Source organism: Carassius carassius, chromosome 21, assembly GCF_963082965.1.
Source record: "Carassius carassius chromosome 21, fCarCar2.1, whole genome shotgun sequence".
In the NCBI taxonomy this organism is placed as follows: domain Eukaryota; kingdom Metazoa; phylum Chordata; class Actinopteri; order Cypriniformes; family Cyprinidae; genus Carassius; species Carassius carassius.
In genome coordinates, this window is record NC_081775.1 from 13889870 (window position 1) to 13910039 (window position 20170).

Here is a 20170-nt window from a genome sequence, read left to right on the forward strand (position 1 = left end):
CCAATCACTCCACCAGCCTCGCTCCTGTTCCCACGTCTCTCAGCCCCGCCCCACTCATCACAGATATATATATATATATATATACATATTAGGGGTTTAACGGTACGTGTATTCGTACTGGACCGTTTCGGTACAGGGCTTTCGGTACGGTGCACGTGTGTACCGAATGACGGAATGCAATATTTTGTGCGCGGGCGGAACATAAGTACATTTTCGTGTTTCCAAACGAACATATGAAGTGGCTGAAATCTCCGCGTTCAGCCTGGTTCAGCGCAAATCCCGCCCTGCAGCTGATTCTAAGGCCGGCGACACACTGGATGAGTGGCGCAAGCGTCTCAGCAACGTGGCGTGTCCGTTTTTAATTCGGCTCCCGACTCATAGTTAACAGGTTATAGCTTGCACACTGCCTGCGTGAGATGCGCATCTCAGGTGCGGCATGAGCCGCGCGGAAAACGCATGCATGCTAGAAATAGAATCGACGCCTATTTTTCACGCGACACGCAAGCGTAGAATAGGAAAATATGTTTATATGTCATTTTGTACACAAATACATATTAATTCATGACACTTTGATGTTTGAAAGTCTATAGGTTGACATAAATTCAGATATAAATGTAATTTAAAAAATAAATTAACAATTATCGATTTTCAAATATTGCACCTGTCAAACAGTCTATTTTGCCGTCAATACTGTTGATGGTGTCCTTTATCAGTAGGCTTTATATTTATGCTCAACATGAAGTATAGATATTGTTTTCATGAAAACAAGAGCCTGGTCTGTTGGCGGCCTCCCTCTATGTCACTACAGCAGCAGCACCGAACCAGCGCCGCGTCAGGCACGGTTCTGGTGAAGCAGGCCTACAAGCTGGGATTGGTAATGCTGCACTGTAATCATAGTTATTTATTTATATTTTTCATTATTTATATTTTATTATATGATATTGGTTTGAGACTGAGAGTATTTTATTTAGTGGAGAACTTTGCAGCAGTATTTTATTTCTTATTCTATTTTTATTTTATATATATTTTAATAAAAACTATTTTTTTTTTAAAAAGTGTATAGTAATAAACAACCTGCTGTTTAATGTTTGCATTTCTTTCACTTCATGTACCGAAAATGAACCGAACCGTGACTTTAAAACCGAGGTACGTACCGAACCGATATTTTTGCTTACCGTTACACCCCTTATATATATATATATATATATAATATGAATTTTAAATTAAATAATAAATAATAATAATAATTACTAATAATAAATGTTTGGCATAATATTTAAGGAGAACTGTGTTTATAATATGAATTTTATATTTATATAAATTATAAAATAATAATTACTAATAATAAATGTTTAGCATAATATTTAAGGAGAACTGTGTTATGAGTAGACATGTGCTGGTATTCGGTAATGCGATATATCACGGTAATGAATATGCACAATATTGTTATCGTGGGCACTTCTAAATACAGTGAATAAGTTATTCAGAATCTGTAATGCATTTTAAGAATACTATTCCCATCAACTGGTCAAATGCACAACACTGCTGTATGCTGCTTGAAAGGCACTCTGCCGCTCTGATGTAAACAAGCATGCATGAGAAGCACATGGGGGAACATGTGAGAGACACGCTGAATGAAAGCACATTCACTCTCTGACAGCAGATGGAGCTAAACTGTAGAAAATGCAGCCTTTACCCTGGAAACCCCATAAATAAAGCAGCTGCGGTACTTCCTAAAACATTAAAAAAATTTAATATCCATTCAGATTTGTGTGTTTGCTATGGTGTTCATCACAGCACCAAATACTTAAATATTTAGACTTAATAGGCTATTTATTTTCAAACTTTTTTTTTATTTTTATCTGGACTACAACATACCCTAGATATTGTTTAAAAGTGTATTGATTTCTTTATTGTTCATTTACACTTTACATTAGGGCTTCATTAGTTAAAATTAGTTAACAAACTGCCAATGGAAAAATTATTCTGAACATTCATTAATCTTAGGTATTCCAATTGGAATCGGAAAATCGGAAGTTGCAACTGTGCTATTTAATGAGCTAACATGAACTAAGACTTTTATTCTTAAAGATTAATAACTTCTGTAGCAAATGTTGCTATTGCTAATTGGGAATGTTAATGCATTAACTAAAGTTAACTATTGAGGTCTTATTGTAAAGTGATACCTATTGGTCTTTATAGCTCTTTTGCGCTTTAATCTGTGTAAAACTTTTACATTTATATATCTTTCTGTATTGCTTTATTGTATTTAAATGTTCAGTTATTTTTGTTATAAGAAAAAAGTTATTAAACCTGTTATACTGAGCTGAGCTTGTCCTCTCCCCATTATCAATATTAATTCGCGTGTTTGGCTGTCTGTGAATACGGTTAAGCCTTTTTTCCAACAGCCAGGGGGCCATTTGTATTTGGTCAAGTCTGGAATGCTGCCAGTATAGGCAAATATTTGGCAAAAGGCTCAGCTGCATGTCCTGTGAAACTCTGCAGACGGAGAGAGTGTCAGTCCTGAGGGCGGCCACCCCTCCTCACCGTTTTCCTAATTGGTTTTCAGTGAGGGCAAGGCAAATTAAATCTAGCCAATTACAGATATGCTATTCAATTAGCCTTTGCTACTCCCATGCACTAAGAGGCAGAGATAGAGAATCTGCACTCATCTATTCAGTGCGCTACTCAAATGAACATGGGACCACCAGAAAGAGAGAACAGCACACCAATTCTACTCTGTGAAGTGCAGATGTGATCTCCAGCTGCAAATATACATTTTTGGTCATATTTTACAGTTAAAGTTTGGGAGGCTTATAAGGTATGCACTACGGTTCAAATAATTTTTAATGTTTTTTAGTCCATAATGCTCACCAAGGCTTCATTTATTTGATTAAAAATACATTATATACTGCAAAATATTATTACAATTTAATAGAACTGTCTTCTATTTTAAAATGTAATTTATTCTTGTGATGGCAAAGCATAATTTCAGCACTCATTTCTCACTGTCATGTGATCCTTCAGACATGATTACAATATGATGAATTTCTGCTCAATAAGCATTTCTTATTATAATCAATGTTGAAAACAGCTGCTGATAAAACAAAATGTTTGTGGAAACAGTGACACTTTTTAGGATTCTTTGATGAGCAGAATATATATAGAACTCATATTATATTTAAATTTTGTCAAAATACCTCTTACCTAGATTACACAAATATTTTGGCAAATTCATAACTATGTCAGTAATTTTACTGATTTAATTCCTAGGTCAAAAGGTTTATAAGATCATAAGAAAGTCTGTGTTGAAAAGTGTATTGCAACTTTTGACTGGTGTTTGAATCTAGCCTATAAAGCTGTGATCCCATTTTATTTCTCTCTCTCTATATTGCTCTCTTTTTCTTTCTGCTGTCCTAAAAAATAATAAAATAATAATAAAATAGAGTGTGGAGGAGTAAATAAAGACCTGTTCAATAAGACCTACTTCAAAGTGAGAACTGTATTTTTCTATGCAGTGCCTTCTGTCTTGCATCAGAACACAGAGAGGAAAAAAGGAAGGACAAGGATAGCAAAAGAAAACAAAAACCTTTAGAAAGCTTGTAGGTGAGCTTATTCCTTTAGCTGCTTTGTGGCATCACAAGCAGCCTCTTAAAACCTCATCAAATTGCTCAAAGCCATAATGTCCTTTAACACAGGCTATGAAAACACTGCTTTCACAAATGCTGACATTACTGTAACGCTTGAAGGAATGAACTTCAGGTGTAGTATTATGATTACAGCCTCGGCTAAGTAAAGAGGACAATAGGTCATATACTCGTTAACACATTAACGGTCTCTGTGGATCTCCAGCAGTGAAGATGAATCGAAAGGTGTAAAGATAACACTTGAAAAAAGACAAGCATTTATCTGAGGGCACAGTGGGACAATATTTATGCTGACATAATGATGTGTGAAATGAAATTGATCAGAACAGCATTGAGAATCAATTAGCTCTGTGGAGTAAACAAGGGTCCTTTCAGCCCTTTTCTTCCTATTGATCAGCACTCCAGGAGAACTAATATATATATATATAAATAAAGCAGTAGAAAAACAAGATCCAAAAAAAATGTGTGTATTATATATTATCTCCTATAGTGAAGGGCAATATTTAAAATTTTTTTTAAAATAAACAAAATGCTGCCTTTTCCCTCACACATACTCAGCGTTTCGTTCAAACAACTCGGAATATAGCATAGCAGATAGTGCATTCAATTGATCAAAAGTGACAGTAAAAACATTCATAATCTCTTAAAGGCCTTCATCTATTTTCATTATACAAAAAGAAGCTACAAAATATCTCATTTTGTGTTCAACGGAAGAAACAAATGCAGCTTTAGAACAACATTATGAGGAGTAGCTAAATTGCAGAATTTTTATTTTAGTGGTAAACTGTCACTTTTAATGAATGACCACGATTTAAAGAGAAGAGGTGTGAAATATGAACACCACAGATTTGCTCACTAATAATTACATTACATTTAGCTGACGCTTTTATCCAAAGCGACTTACAATTGCTATATATGTCAGAGGTCGCACGCCTCTGGAGCAACTAGGGGTTAAGTGTCTTGCTCAGGGACACACTGGTGTCTTACAGTGGATTCGAACCCGGGTCTCTCACATCAAAGGCATGCGTCTTATCCACTGCGCCAACACCACCCCACAATAAGTTGATTAATTGCGGCGAATAATGATACAGTTCTAATCTCTTGTTTCTGATCTCTTTTTATTTTATCACATCGTTTAGACTCAATGCCTCATAATTCCAGTTCTGTTAGTCTCCGAGCAGCTGTTTCCAATCTGTCCCAGATCACTGAAGAAATCCCTGACATCACATCTTGAGCCAGTGCCCAGCAAGCTCAGAAAAAAGCAACACTTTTTGCCCAGAAAAGGTGGATCCAAACAAGTCTAAAACAACATATGGCATATCCAAAAAAAAGTCATCAGCTAGTCAGCTAAACAAACAAACAAAAAGTACTATCAGCTGTTTGAGAGAATTTCGCCTAAAGAAAACCTATGAGAGTATATATCAGTGTTGGAAAATATATAAAGATGTTTATATTCATCTGTCATGAGGTTCTTAAGTAGCACAAGCCAAATGAAGGCAACTCAGAGGATTTATCATTATAACACACTCAGAGCAGAACTATCCCTCTCTCTCAAACATACACTCAACAGTTAAGAATCACAAAGAAACTTCAGTAGTGAAGTCACATGCTGACAGACAGACACCTTCTCACAGTAAACTGTATTTACAAACAAAACCTCTCAGAAAATCTCTAATGTACCTCAAATTTGATTGATTTGAGTCTAATGATGGCTAAATGCTAGCATGTATATGCTTAGACTGTCAGGATAGCTTCAGTGAGCAGCGATAGAAAAGAACTTTTCCTCTAATCCACTCACATTGATGTCAGTCCAGACTTATCACATCCACAGCAGGCCAGCCACCACAGATCAATTTTACGACTCTTAAAGAAAACAAATCATCGGAAACCAAACTTTCATTGATATTTTTAAGTTAAAAAGTCAATGTAAAATAACACAGAGTCATATTTAGAACCCAAAACTCCAGTTAAAATAGCTGCGATTCTGCAGCTTAAACACGTATATATTGTATTTGACAGTAAAAACTATTATAATATGTACATTTATATATATATATATATATATATATATATATATTTTTTTTTTTTTTTTTCATGGATGCATGAAATTGATCAAAAGTGACAGTAAAGACAAAAAAGCACTACAATTTTCAAAACCGATAAGAAATGTTTCTTGAGCAGCAAATCAGCATATTAGAATGATTTCTGATCATGTGACAATGAAGAGTAATGGCTGCTGAAAAAAAAAATCATCTTTGCCATCACAAAAATAAATATATAAAAATAATAATAAAAACATACTTTAACATTTTTATTTTAAATTGTAATACTATTTTACAATAGCCTTGGTGAGCATAAGAGCACAAATTTAACTGAATTCGGTAGAGTGCATAAACGTCTCTTTACAAAATGTAAAATTGAATAGAATAGAATAAGAAATTAGAATTGTCATGAAAAGCTAAAATATCTTTCACTTAACTACCATTACAAATGGACCACAAGAAAAAAACTAAAATATTTCTTTTTGTCCTTTTTTATCTGCATGTGTAATTCTATTTAATTCTAGTTCAAAACCCTTAGTAATGTCTAATGCCATTTTCATTTTCTCTTGTTGGTGTTTTGAATTCAATAACAGAGATCTAATAAATAGAAATTAGCTACATGCTTTGAAGCACCAACTACTTTAAATGAAACATAAAATCACATAAATGCGTAAAAATCTAGCGTACATGACAATAAACAAACAAATGTTCTGGTTTACAAAGAATGTGAACACAAACAAGCTGTCTGTGTCCAAAAAGTTGCCGGATATGACACCAGATGTCCTGCCGTCATGGCATGGGGTGGGTGTTTTTGGATGATTACAGGGCGAGCTTTGAAGCTTTGGCTGTCACTGAGAACATCGTAACAAAGGCGGCCTCCCAAGCTCAGCTCTACTGAAACGTGTTACTTCATATGAGTGTGAATCCCAACATGATTGGATCAACAGGTCCTCTGCTCTCATATGCTCAGGTCAGAAGCAATCACACGGAGAGCTAAATCCTGTCTCGCATGCAGCCTTAAAACCTCCTGGTGTTCGTCTAATCACTGGCAAGAAAACAATGGTAGCAATTGACACTGATTCTTAGGTCCCAGACTAGTGTTAAATGAGGACCTGTCCCAATTCAAGCTTTGCAGTTCATACGGCATATGAATTACGGCAAGAGAAAAAAAGTCTGAAACCATGCAGCAAAAATGGCCCACATTTACATGTCAATAAAACCTAAACCAAGAAGGTCTATAGTGCCTGAAGGAAAGTATCGAAGTAGTCATGTTTATATACTAGGCTGATAAAATAAGCACTTCTGATAGGTCTGAAGGTTAGCTCCATATATACCATAGTATTTTACTATTTTATTTACATAAGCAGCCACCTTATGTAGTATTTGCACACTACATTTACATTTTACATCTGAGCTTCAGCCTTAGATTTTCATTTTGTCACAAAAAATGATTAATAATACCCAATAAGTAACTGAATGATGGTGCAGACTCTCTGTTAGACCCCTATAGAACATCACTGCCTCTGTGCTGTGTTTGTATAATTAAAAATCAGAAGCGAATCGTGGCTCTCAGAGGAGAACCTGGATATAATCTGTCTTTTTTATTATTTTAAATCTATCTGCTTGGACTGATGACAGTCCAGTTCAGTGACGCTGGAAGTGAACGAGCTGCTATTCCACCGGCAGATCTGAAGCAAGCCGACTAGCTGGGCTCAATTCCCAGTACTGTGAGACAGCAGGGCTAAATAGAATGTCAAGGTTATCTCTTAGTAACGTTGGCATGAGCTGTGTTTTATTCATCCCAATTAAAGCCAATTAAACAGCTGGAAATTACAGCAAGATCTGTCTCCTCTACGGGCTATATAGGGTCAGGGTTCGATTTATTACACTATCATCAGGTTTCACTGTTGGAGTGTTACGTGATATAGGAGTTCCTTGGACACTCTGGCTTAGGGTGTTCCCACATGTACGCAAGACGAATATTGCACATAAACTCATTATGGAAGCCTTTGGGAAGGCAGAGCTAAATGACAGCATTTAAAAGAAATACATCTGGGAGAAAGCAGTGTACATCATAATACTGAAGAAAAGATATTGTGCTATTGTCATTTTAGTGCAACTTTATTGTACTTGCATTAAAAGAGCAACCAACACATTATTCAAAATGTCTCTTTTTGTATTTTATTAGAAATGAAAGTAATTTTGCTGAAAATGTACTCAGCATCAGGCTATCCGAGATGTAAATGAGTTTGCTTCTTCATTTTGGAGAAATTTAGCATCGCTTCACTTGCTCACCAAGAGTGAGAGTCCAAACAGCTGATAAAAATGTCACAATAGTCCACAAGTAATCCACATTACTCTAGTCCAACAATTAATATCTTGTGAAAATCTGTATTTAATAATCGAATTCATAATAAAGTTTTAAATCATTGTTTTCAACTAAAATACGAGTGCTCAATCCATAGTATTGCTTTGTCCAGTCAAAGTCATTTAATCTGAATCAGGAGAGGAATATGCACAGATCAAGTGCCGTCCAAAATAGTTCAAAACAAACATGGCAGTGGATTTTGATTTGAGTGAACAACAGGGAATTAACTTTTACACTGGAGGAAGTGTTATTACGGATTATGACTAGAACCCATGCTTAAAATGAAAATGCCTTAATGATGGAATTGTTTATTTCAAACATGCAGCTTTTAAGTTCACAACACATTCATTAATGAACTGGAGTCATGTACGTTAGTTGTGGATTATTGTGGTGTTTTTATCAGCAGTTTGGACTCTCATTCTCACGGCACCCATTCACGACAGGGGATCCTGATGTAATGCTAAATTTCTCCAAATCTTTTCTAATGAAGAAACAAACGGATCTACATCTTGGATGGCCAAAGGATAAGTAAATTTTCAGCAAATTTTCAATTTTGGGTGAACTATTCCTTTAAGTGTAAACACACAAACATTCCTTCACAGTAAAACATCTGTCCATGCACAAAAATATAGCCTCCTCTATTATATTCTAAATTCATTTGTATGCAAACACCATCCACTGACTGGCATCTGTCTTCGCTTGCTCTTCTCTCTCCTTCGCTCCACCTTCTCTCTCTTCCTCTCTCGTTCTCCATCTTTCTTTCCCTCTGTGCTTTCTTCCTTATCCCTGTCCTCCTCTCACATGCATGCACATACTTCATAATTCACAAGCATGTCCATTTCCTCAGCAGCTGCACACTTCCCCGGAAAGGCTTATGGCGTTGACTGCTGTCCGTCACAATAATCAAAGCCAGCACGCATACAGAGTGGACCCTAGTAAATCTAAATCTAACACTAAATCCTCTTCGCTGAAGAATCAAATATAATCCCAAAAACACAGCATTTTAGGCAGAACGAAAGAACGATGGACATGCAGTACAAGCACCTGCCTGATGAGACTCAAAGAACATGTGTGATCGTGCACTTTAACCCCAACTGAAAACAACACTATAATGAGATCCCGGTTGAGCATTTCCCTCTATTGGACCACAAGAATGAGGGAGGGGGTGCCAGTTATGTATTCTGGACATGACTGCCGCTGTTCATATAAGTAAGGCAGGGATGGAGGGAATAGGGGAGAGAGAGAGAGAGAGAGACTACTCCTGTACTGCCATCACTAAAATCCAGTCTAAAAAAAATGAGTGCCCTTTAATGATATTATTAGTATAAATTAAAGTCATATCTACCTAATGAAGCCTTTAATGTTGAATTGGTTCTTTGTGTTCAGGAACAAAGATCTCATTTTGCTATTGTTGCGATTAATCTGATGGTATTTAGAACAATTTTTCTAAGCCATCTGCTTCGTATAACCCGGGGAAGTGATAGATTCACAACATACTGCAGGTAATTGAACAAAAAACATCAGAAGCATCACGGTATGTGTGTGACCTAATATTTAAATCAGTCATCCTACCTCCTTCATTCACTAATTACTAGTAGAGTGAACAACGAGGTCTGTAATAGAGAGCAACAGTGCCAGCCCACATTTTTAACAATTGCGGAAATATATATATTTTTCATCTTAATTTTTCCATAGGGATTTCTAAAAATGTCTTTGTTAAAACATTTATAAGCTGTGGAGTCGCAAGCATGACAAGCTTCGTGGCCATGATTTAACTAAATTAACTAAAAGAGGGAATTGATTAGTACAGTGTGGCATGATGTAACTAAAACGAGGGAACTAATTAATAAAACGTAGCTACAAATTATTAAATCACAGGAACAAATTATTAATTTGTGTGTTTGATATTCATGTTCATTCACATGTGTTCATTTCTATGTGATTTACATTACATACATTTATTAAATATATACATGTATGCATGTATTTATATATATATATACATATAAAAATACACAGTACACACATATATTATGTAAACACAGATAATTTAATCGATTTTACAACTCTACTTGTAGCTCATAGTAAGTCTGTCTTAAAAGGTTTATAAATGATCAAACATAAAAGAAAAGAAAATAGTCAATAAATTATTTATCATATTTATCATATTATCAAAATGGCTTGTATAGCCTGTACTGGCAATGCTCAAATAATATGCACTGAACTCATTTTCACTGATGACATGACTGACAAACAAAAAAGGTGGGGGTTTGTAGGCAGATAGATAATGCTGAGAGAGTTGAGACTCAAGCTGTGTGTGAAAGGTGTTATATTCTTCTTAATATTCTATGACCTCTGAGAGAACACGTTTCATGTAATCGAGACTGTTTATATGGCGTAAATTGCTTTACCACAGAACAGCAGAACCAAATGCATTTTTCTATAACAAACTAAATCATAACAACAGTAGAAGTTCAACAGCATGCATCACTAACAGTACACACATGTTGTATGATAACAGGCTTATACTTACTACTAGAAATGCTCAAAGTTTGCATGTAGGTTACAGGTCCATTTCCACATAGACAAGCTCCAAGAAGTGAAAACTTTCTGAGAATGCAATACTATACCGTCATTGCACCCCTGAGTGAGACATCTAATACCATATTGCATCATTGTTCTTCGAATTAATGTACTGTATGCCAATTTGTACAGGACAAAACACCTGCTTAATGGGAATAAAGTTAAAGACCACTACACTCTGTACAATAATTTCATTAAATCATGTCCTTATTTTAATCTATACCTTCCACATACTATGATGTAACAGATGAGGTCTTGTCACATCACACTACTACAGGGAGATATATTACACCAGAGGCACACCATGTCATTATAGAATATATTAATAGTTAAATAGCACATAGGTGTTTGAAACGGCAATGTTTTGGTGTCTAGACCAAATAAAGCATCTGCTAATAACTATTAAACGGATTATGCTTGGAATGAATTCAGGTTAACAGTTGAATTGTGCATAAAATATGCTGTGCTCCTATCCCTTTAGACAGATATTCACTGTCTAAACAGATCTGACATCAACTGATATGATGCTAACAATTAAATCTCTTCACAAAATAAATATCACGATCCATGACGATGCCGCTTTCATAGTTATCATGGTAGTGAACAATTACTATTTCTGTATCTCACTTAAAACAGCATCATGGTATATGTCTTTACTTTTTTGATATGGTCAATAAATGCTTAAATTCTAATTAATAAATTGTATAATTTTTATGTAAACATATAAACATGTAGACATATAAACTGCACAACAGCTATAGCACAATATTGTGATATTTAAAAAAGCATATTCAAATGAATGGTTTGAAATAGGACACAACATTCAAGAGGAAAACACACATTCCTGTTGGACTTTGGGCTTAAAATCTCATAGATACAACCTCGGTGACAAGCCCTGCCCTCACCTATCACTTTTAGGTTGTTTAAAATAAAAGAATACGTTAAAATATTACTAAAACAAAGACTTACAACTGATTATGACAGCGAGGTCTGGGAGGAGTTTGAAGAGCTCACAACTGATGCGAAAAAGAGGACTATCTCTTTAATAGTAAAGCTACTGTGAGAAACATTCAGCAGTGCTGCAATCTAAAATGGCTATTGACAAAAGTACCCCACAGCCATGTGTTTCACTGGCAGAAAGACATTGAATAATGTTTTCAGCCCATTTAATAGGGCACATCAGACTACTATGTGTTTTTATAAGGTTATATAGTGCAGACGACAGCACGAGCCATAATAACATTTACCGCCAAAGCAGCAACGTAAACATCAGCCCGACTAAACAACCGTGCTGTAACGCCTTCAAAAGATATTTCTGACCAAAACATCCAATACCTTCCTTATCAACACAACATGCTCTCAGATCAGCTGAGCGCGTGAACCAAATCAAGCGCTGGACAGCGACTCTACCTCTTCCGCCGCTCTTCCGTTAAAAGATGATTCCCGTAAAGGCAGCCGCGTCCAACTGTGTCATATTAAGGGGAGGCTGACGGCTCCGGTCCACTGTCCGTGCTATCCGGGCTTAAAACGGTTCATTAACGACCGTCGGGAAGAGAAAAGCGCTGGAGCGGGCGGTACTGAGGAGACCGCACAGGCGCTCTCTCTCTCTCTCTCTCTCTCTCTCTCTCTCTCTCTCTCTCTCTGTCACACACACACACACACACACTGCTGGAAGAGCGCAGCGGCAGCACACAAACACACTGCCTTTAGCGCTCGTTTAAAGCGCTCTTCCGCTGTATCTGTGTGCTGGATCAACGCAGAAGCAATGTGGACACAACTGGCCCATTTTCACTCTTTCGTTCTCACACACACTCACAGAGGACAAGCACGCATAAGTGCAGAGCCAGTGCAGCTTACAGCAGGACAGTCGTGTGCTGGTTCACTTTGACATCTCCGTCATGTAAATGCAGTTTCTCTGTCATGCCCAATGCTGTGCATCTGCATTTTCAGCATCATCTTCCAGGTGAGCATCACCCATCCACCCTGGAGGGCCATGACTGGAGCTGACAAGGTCAAATAAGGTGTTTATGCTCTCTCCCTCCCTCCCTCTCTCTCTTGCTCATTCCCTCCCCCATCACTGGCCACCTTTACGTGAACATCATTTTCTGATTAAGGTCCATATTGTGATTAAACCTTAAACCAAAAGGATATTTACAAGCTGCACAGCTATCATAATATTCCTGTATACTGTACAGCCGAAGGATCAAAACATATCAATTCATGTCTGCAAGTCATTTATTCATTCACTCATTCTTTTAGACCTCATAATGTTTAACATAACTTGACTTTATGGTAAAAATGTCAGGTCCCTGTCTCATGACGTTTGCTGTCTTTTCCTATTGTTTATTCCACTTAAAACGAACTACTTTTTTTACCAGCTTCTGCAAGCATGCATTCAGATCTGCCTGAAACTATTTAACAACCAATGGATATAACAAAGTCCCCTCGCTACATTTTTTCCAATAAACCTTTTCACTCAGACATACGTCACAATACTGAAGATCTGTTGCTGTGTCTGTTTTATTGTGACTTACAATTGCAACATATTTCAGATTTCAAAATGTAGATCATAATGTTTTTAATGTCTCCTTGCTCAAAAAATATGTTTCTTAAATTCTTCAACTATCCTCTCTCTATGACCCAGAAATAAAATTGTTCAGACATACTCATATATGAATGAAAGTTACGACTGATATCACAAATACACAAACATACATGGATAAGGCTGCATTCAATTCTGCATAAAAGCCAGACTAAATTAAGCCTGCTCTGACCCACCTCAGCCCCAGTATTAAAACATATTTGTATTTGTTTTGTAAATGCTTTTACGCCACCTGTGAGCAGCATTACACAGTCTGTGTAAAGACACCTTAATGCCACTTGAGAAGCACTTCTGTTCCACCTTCAGTTCACTGAATTCATTTGGTTATGGGAATCAGGTTAAAGGGTTAATCTACCAATAAAATGTCTTTTTTTTCTATTTCACTAACCCTCATGTTGTTCCAGACCTTTATGCATTTTATTCTTTTGCTGAACACAACATTTTCTTTCTGCCAGGTTTGGAACAACAATGACATAATGAAATGAAACTTAAAGACAATGTCAAAAATCTGATTAATGTAGGAATTTTCTCCTGCAATTAAATAAAATCACGGCTACATACAGAAATATTTAAAAGACAGAATGTTAAATAAATAGGATGTCTGAATTAGCACCATTGAGCAGAGATTCTGTGTGCAACCAGTGGACACTTAACTATCCCATGAGGCCATGGGTCAAAGATTCTGTGAATTACATGCTTTAACAGATATCTGTGATTTGACTGCAGAAGATGGATTTGTTAATGAGGATCCCTTGTGAGAAACCCAGTGAACCCACTCTCTCTCCTGTTCTCCATGCTCACTTACTCTTTCCACCAGTGAGTGAATGCGACCAATCATTTATCTCCCACTGTGCAGTGGCAGGACCATTCCCAGCAGCGCCAGCCAATCAGAGCTCAGGGATGCAGGAGCAGCAGGGTATTAAGGAGGATTATTTGGACAGTTCAGGGTTTCCCCAGACTTGGCAATGAAACAATTGGCCAAGACTGCCCTCTGTGCCTCACACTGGTATTGCACACTTACTAAAAAATGAATGCATACTGTGCATGAATACAGCAGAAGACCCATCAAAAGCAATGAGATTCAAGAAAGAAATATCATGGAGATAACCATTAAACTAGACAGAAAACAAGCACGACTTGTTTGGATACTGCTGTCTGGCAATCACAGCAATTATTAAGTGGGCTGTCATTCTGCTCTTTCCTCCCCATCTCCCTCAATCTCTCCCAAAAGAGCCTTCTGCTGTCTCATGGGATATCTAGCATTGCATAACCACAGCCAAATATGGCACCACTCTAGTATATAAACCTGCACTGATTCCCATCTCTAAAAGGCACATCTAGACCCTGAGTACATCTCGGGACTCATTAACATCTCTAAATCACTCCGGCCAAGTAAATGTTATTTGCCCTTTATAAGTGAGCAATTTCCATCCTCTTCAGATCTCAAGCAGAAAACGTATCTGTTCATAAGCACTGTAGGTTAAAGTGAAGGATTGAGTATATTTGTTAAATAAAAGGAGAGAGGAGCCAACTGAATGGCTACATAGCCACAATAAGACCAAATGGTATGTAGAATTTGATCTTTTGCCAAGTTCGACCCACCTTGTATTGTTGCCAACTCAGACAAGCTCACAGGAATCAAATGGAGATTTCTTAATTCGAAATGTACACCTAAATATATTTTAAATATAATTGGATATTATCCATATGTGGGTTTAGAACAAAATGTAGATCTGTTACTCAAAGAAATGCCACAGGTGCTCCTATTTTTTCCTAGGATACTCTCGGTCTCGGTGTGTACACGTGTAAAGCTGCCCAAGTGACTTAAGAAAGTAGTCAGTGATTTATTTATGTTTTTGTGAAAGAACAGATGGAGAGTGTGGGGTAAAGGAGGGGCGGAAAAGGGTTCAGGAGGAAGTAGGCATTTGCTCCGTTTGGAGGAGTAGGCCAAGTCCTCAGAAAACCAAACCGTGATCAGGACAATCCAGTAAAGCCTGGACCACAGCCTTGAGGTTGATCCAAAACTACAACATTGCTAACAAATAAATCTTTTATTTCAAAACCAACCAAGCTAACATAAAACACAGGACCTATATAAAATGCTGTATTATAGTCCGTACAACAACTACAAACGAAAACAATAAATGATCATCTATGTTTCTGTAGAGATTTTTTTTTAACCCTAAGACTTACCTTATCTTTGGTCCTGCCTGGTCCATTGGTTCTGTTAGAGATGATTGACAGCTGTTTTTGGACCCACTGTAACTCGTTTTGGGACTGTTTCAGTACCTCCACCTCACACTGCCTTTCAACCCCCATCATCTCCTATTGGACAGAGCCACATGTCACTTAAACATGCATAAGCCGAGGGGCAAATGTGTAGCACCATCAGTTTAACTAATTAGAAATGAGGAACGGGGTAAAATGACTTTTATTCACATCACTATGAGCCTCCTGATGTGACAACAGAAGTATTTAGTCTCTGTTTAAATATAAAGGATTTAAAGATTTTTTTTGATTTGTGATCATGTTAATGGATGTTAATTAACAGAACTAGTGTCTAAATAACAGCATGCACCTACTGTACATGTACATGAAGGTGCACTCATTTTCTTTACGCCAGACTTTTCTTTATCCCAGCCGTCTTTGAATCTTTCCTGACACCTAGTGGCGTGGATGCATGCATGAAGATTTACATTAACTGCTGTTGCTTCAAAGCAAAGCTGTTTATCTTTTAAGATTTTCTATATCTGTTTTAAATCTTATTTGAAGTTTGGAATTATGTTTCCTAATGTTTACTATTTAAAAAAACTTGTTAAGTACACAAAGTATTTTGACAAAGTACAACAGTAAAATCATGCACTAATTTAGTTTAAATTTTATTCTATAATATTCCATTATACACACACACACACACACACATATAAATTCTAAGTTAAAAAGATCTTCATGATGGATTTATTTCTTACAAACATGCAGCTTTTCACTTCACAAGACATTAATTGATGTACTGGAGTCGTGTGGATTATTGTGATGTTTTTATAAACTATTTGAACTCTCATTCCGATGGCACCCATTCAGAGGCTACGTTTCTCCAAATCTTTTTTCCATGAAGAAACAAACTCATTTACATCTTAGATGGCCTGAAGGTAAACTTTTCAGTAAACTTTCAGCAAATTAAAAATTTTTGGGTGAACTATTACTTTAAATTGATCAAAAGTGACAGTAAAGATGTTACAAAAGATTTCTATACAAAAATAAATGTTGTTCTTTCTCGAAAATTCAGCTTTGCCACCACAAGAATAATGCCAAAAAGGGGGAGGTTCCTTTTTTCACAATATTACAGTATTATTATTATTATTATTATTATTATTATTATTTTACAAATAAACAGATAAATGCAGCTTTGGTGAACATAAGACACTTCTGTAAAAAGCATTAAGAAATCTTACTGACCCCAAACATTTGAACAGTAGTGTAAATATGAAAATCTTTTATCGTATGTCAAGATACACATCTGACAAACCTACTTTGCAGATGTTGAAACAAAAATGCACACAGATACATACACAAGCACGGTTTACATCATGCCTACAAATCGCAAATCGAACATTTCTATGACCCCTGCACACACAACATAAATCATTCTTATAAACACAACTATAGATGATATTTTACAATGATGAATCCAATAATCTTAAATATAAGCAAACATAATACCCAAAGACAATACAAATACACTTAATAGCTTCTAAGATTTAGCGTACATTGCATACTCTACAGAAATCAACATAACAGTACATTACATAATCTACAAATCAATTATGTCTTAATCCACACATCTGTGTGCAAAAGCGGTACATACCATGGCCCATAATCTATGAATAATCTACACGCTGGCAGCCCTGCTCTCTGTGAACTCCAACAAAGCACTCCATGTCCTGCTCTTTAGTGTGTTTACCCACAGTGCTCTAGTCATTCTCCGCTGTGGCTGACGGTGATGTCACAGAGCCAGCGTGCCACAGGCCGCGTGGGATTATTAATATCTGTACTTCACTGGAGTTACATAAAAACGAGCGCTGGATTATATCGTTACTGTACAAAAAATGGCCATGAAGAAAGCGGCTTGAGGAACAGGAGATGCCCTCTCGGGGGTGAACATAATCTCCTCTGATAGCAGTGCATCTTAAATGAGTCTGACTAAATGATAATGGAGAAAGAAAGCAGCTGAACAGATGTGCGGTGTAGTACTGCTGAGAGGACACATGGCTTGCCTGGGACGGGGCAAGGGCTATGAATACAGTCACTCAATAGCAGTCCATTGGAAACTGAGGAAACTGCCTGAGGCAAGCGCTGTAGAACAATCCATCCCCTCCGAGCCAAAACAGAGAAACCTGCTGGAGCCCGACAGGGGGCATTCCACCAAACATGGAGATACTTTTGTGCCTTTTTATGCTTTTTATGTTTTTGTGCAAAACTAATTAAACAATTAACATTGACAGGGGACAGCACATTTCTGCATGCATGATCAAAACTGCAGGAACAAAGACAACAAAATCTCCCCAATTTTCCTTGAAGTATTTTAACAACATAAAACAAAGAAAAAACTATTAAATGTTTACGTTTAAAAACTTAATGTTTGTTTTTAGCAGAGGACAGTCTTAATAGATAACTCTGTTACCATGATTTTATACAGTAAACTGAAAAGTGGGTAGGCCTATTTGTAGAAAAATCAACATGAAATCATACTAACAAACACACTGCAATTTATTTGATCAAATATATACAGTCAAATAGTGACATTGTGATATATTATTACAATTTAAAACTTTGTAATGATATTTCCTGTGATAGCAAAGCTGAATTTTTAGTAGTCATCCCACATGAAAAAATAATATAGCAATTTATAGTAAATACTATAGTGTTTTTGAACAATATACTAAAGTACTTGAATTAATTATTTTAAGAATTAAATAAATTATTGTACCCAATATTTATAATTTATATTTTATATTATACTACAATAGACTACAGTTCACTGCAGTAAAAATCTAAGTATACTACTACAGTATTTATTACATTTTATCAGTTCTCTATCACATACAGTATGCTGTAGCATTCATTAAAGTGTTGTAAATACTATAATATATACAGAATAATACACTTTACTATAGTATAGTTCAGAAACACTACAGTATTTACCAGTATAGTATTTACCACAACACTACAGTATTTACAGCAGTAACTAAATCAGCATACATCTAAAAAACATACATCTATCATCTAAAAAACATTGCAAAAATTAGATGTTTTGTTTCCAGTCACGACTCTTGTACATGCCTTCTTGTACATTTTCTATTTTTAACTGTTTTAAATTCATTTTTAACCTTTTAAATCAATTTTAAATAAATTTTAGTTTTTAAATTCCTTGTTTTATTGTTGTGATTTTTTATTTCATTTTCTCTCTTCTCTTCTATGTAAAGCACTTAGAATTACTATTGTGTATGAAATGTGCTATATAAATAAACATGCCTTCCCTTACCTTACAACAAATTACTTTAGTATTTTTTCATGTGGGATCACTTCAGTCTTTCTATTATGCTGATTTGCTGCTCAAGAACATTTCTTGAATTCCAAAGTATTTGAATGTTTTTTTTTTAATTATTAAATAAAGACAATGCAATCCATTAACAAATAAATGTAGGCTATTCTTTGAGTGAAACACTGACCAGCAGATCAATTACACACTGTGATTTTTTTTTTCATCTGTCCCTTTCCACAGTAAAAGCATGGAAGTACGCTACATGCTAATGTTTTCTTCTGAAGTTTTAAACCGATTCTGAATCTTCCAAATAATTCATGATTTTAATCCATTTCGTTCAGTTTTTGACATTTATCATCAAACCCTGCCTGTTCTCTAAAACATTAACGTAATTGCTCTGTTACAAAGGAACAACCAGCTCATCATTTTTTGTCCTCAACTGTTTTTTTTTTTTTTTTTTTTTTAACTCAACTAGAGTTAAACGTGTAGATGTGTATTCCAGAAGTAATTTTAGTAGCTGTTCACAAATTTGGCCTTGTTGAGACAGTACGTACAAAGCCCCGCACAAAAATACACTTATCGTGGCCATGAATGAACAATTCATCCCAATGACTTGTTTATTCGTTTCCTGGTTTTAGTAAAACGTAGCCACGATTTACTAAACCAGGGAACGAATTCTTAATTTGTGCAAATAGGCTATTCTTCACCCAGGTCATGTGCGGGGATCAGTAGTACGCAAGAAACTTAAATTAAATTTACAATAATCTGGAAACTTTTGGATTCAGTTGAAAACCAACCTCTCAAATAAATAAATAAAGTTTTAAAATGCAAATCCTCATTCATACCTATGCACGCACTCACGTTTTGTTGTTGTCCTTCTCTGTGGTTTCCAGTACACTGCTGCTGCTCAGCCAAACAATGACTCACACACAGAGTGAGAGAAAAGCACTGACTGTCCCATCACTGTTACAAACAATCACTGTCTCCCCTTTCAGCTTCATCTCTTTATTCACTCATCCTAACCAGGTCAGGTGAGATTTTAATTTATTTCTTTCTCACTGGCTCTCTCTCTCTCATGTGTGTGTGTGTGTGTGTGGATGCTCTCTTACGGTCTCTGAGGCAGGAACATTTCAGTTACATAATGTCTGTGCTTCTGCCCACTCACTCACAACTCAATAGCAGAGATAGGATGTCCTAAAAGTGTCATGTCACGAGAGGCATTTATTCAGCTCTCATCATACAGTGTAAGTGCATATGGATATCACCAACAGTATCCAGACTGTCTTAATAATGTGAGTGTGTTTGAGGGAGATTTTCACAGCTGCTGTCCAGGGTAAAATCCCATGAGCATCAATGTACGCACCTGCTTCAGCCTCGTCACAAACA

The 20170-nt window shown here is 36.2% G+C and overlaps 1 protein-coding gene across 27 annotated transcripts in view; it reads right to left on the reverse strand.

The window, feature by feature from the left end:
- Positions 1–19762, reverse strand: part of rimbp2b (RIMS binding protein 2b) — a 141174-nt gene extending 121412 nt beyond the window's left edge. For all 27 annotated transcript variants that reach the window (XR_009422760.1, XR_009422759.1, XR_009422761.1 and 24 more), the window contains exons 1-2: positions 19646–19762; positions 15436–15567 (exon numbers count right to left, since the gene is read on the reverse strand). Coding sequence is in view for 20 of the 27 variants with exons in the window: in XM_059503423.1 (XP_059359406.1) it covers positions 15436–15564 (129 nt within the window). In the remaining 7 variants the exon portion in view is untranslated. The remainder of the gene's footprint in view (positions 1–15435; positions 15568–19645) is intronic.
- Positions 19763–20170: the final 408 nt, after the last annotated feature.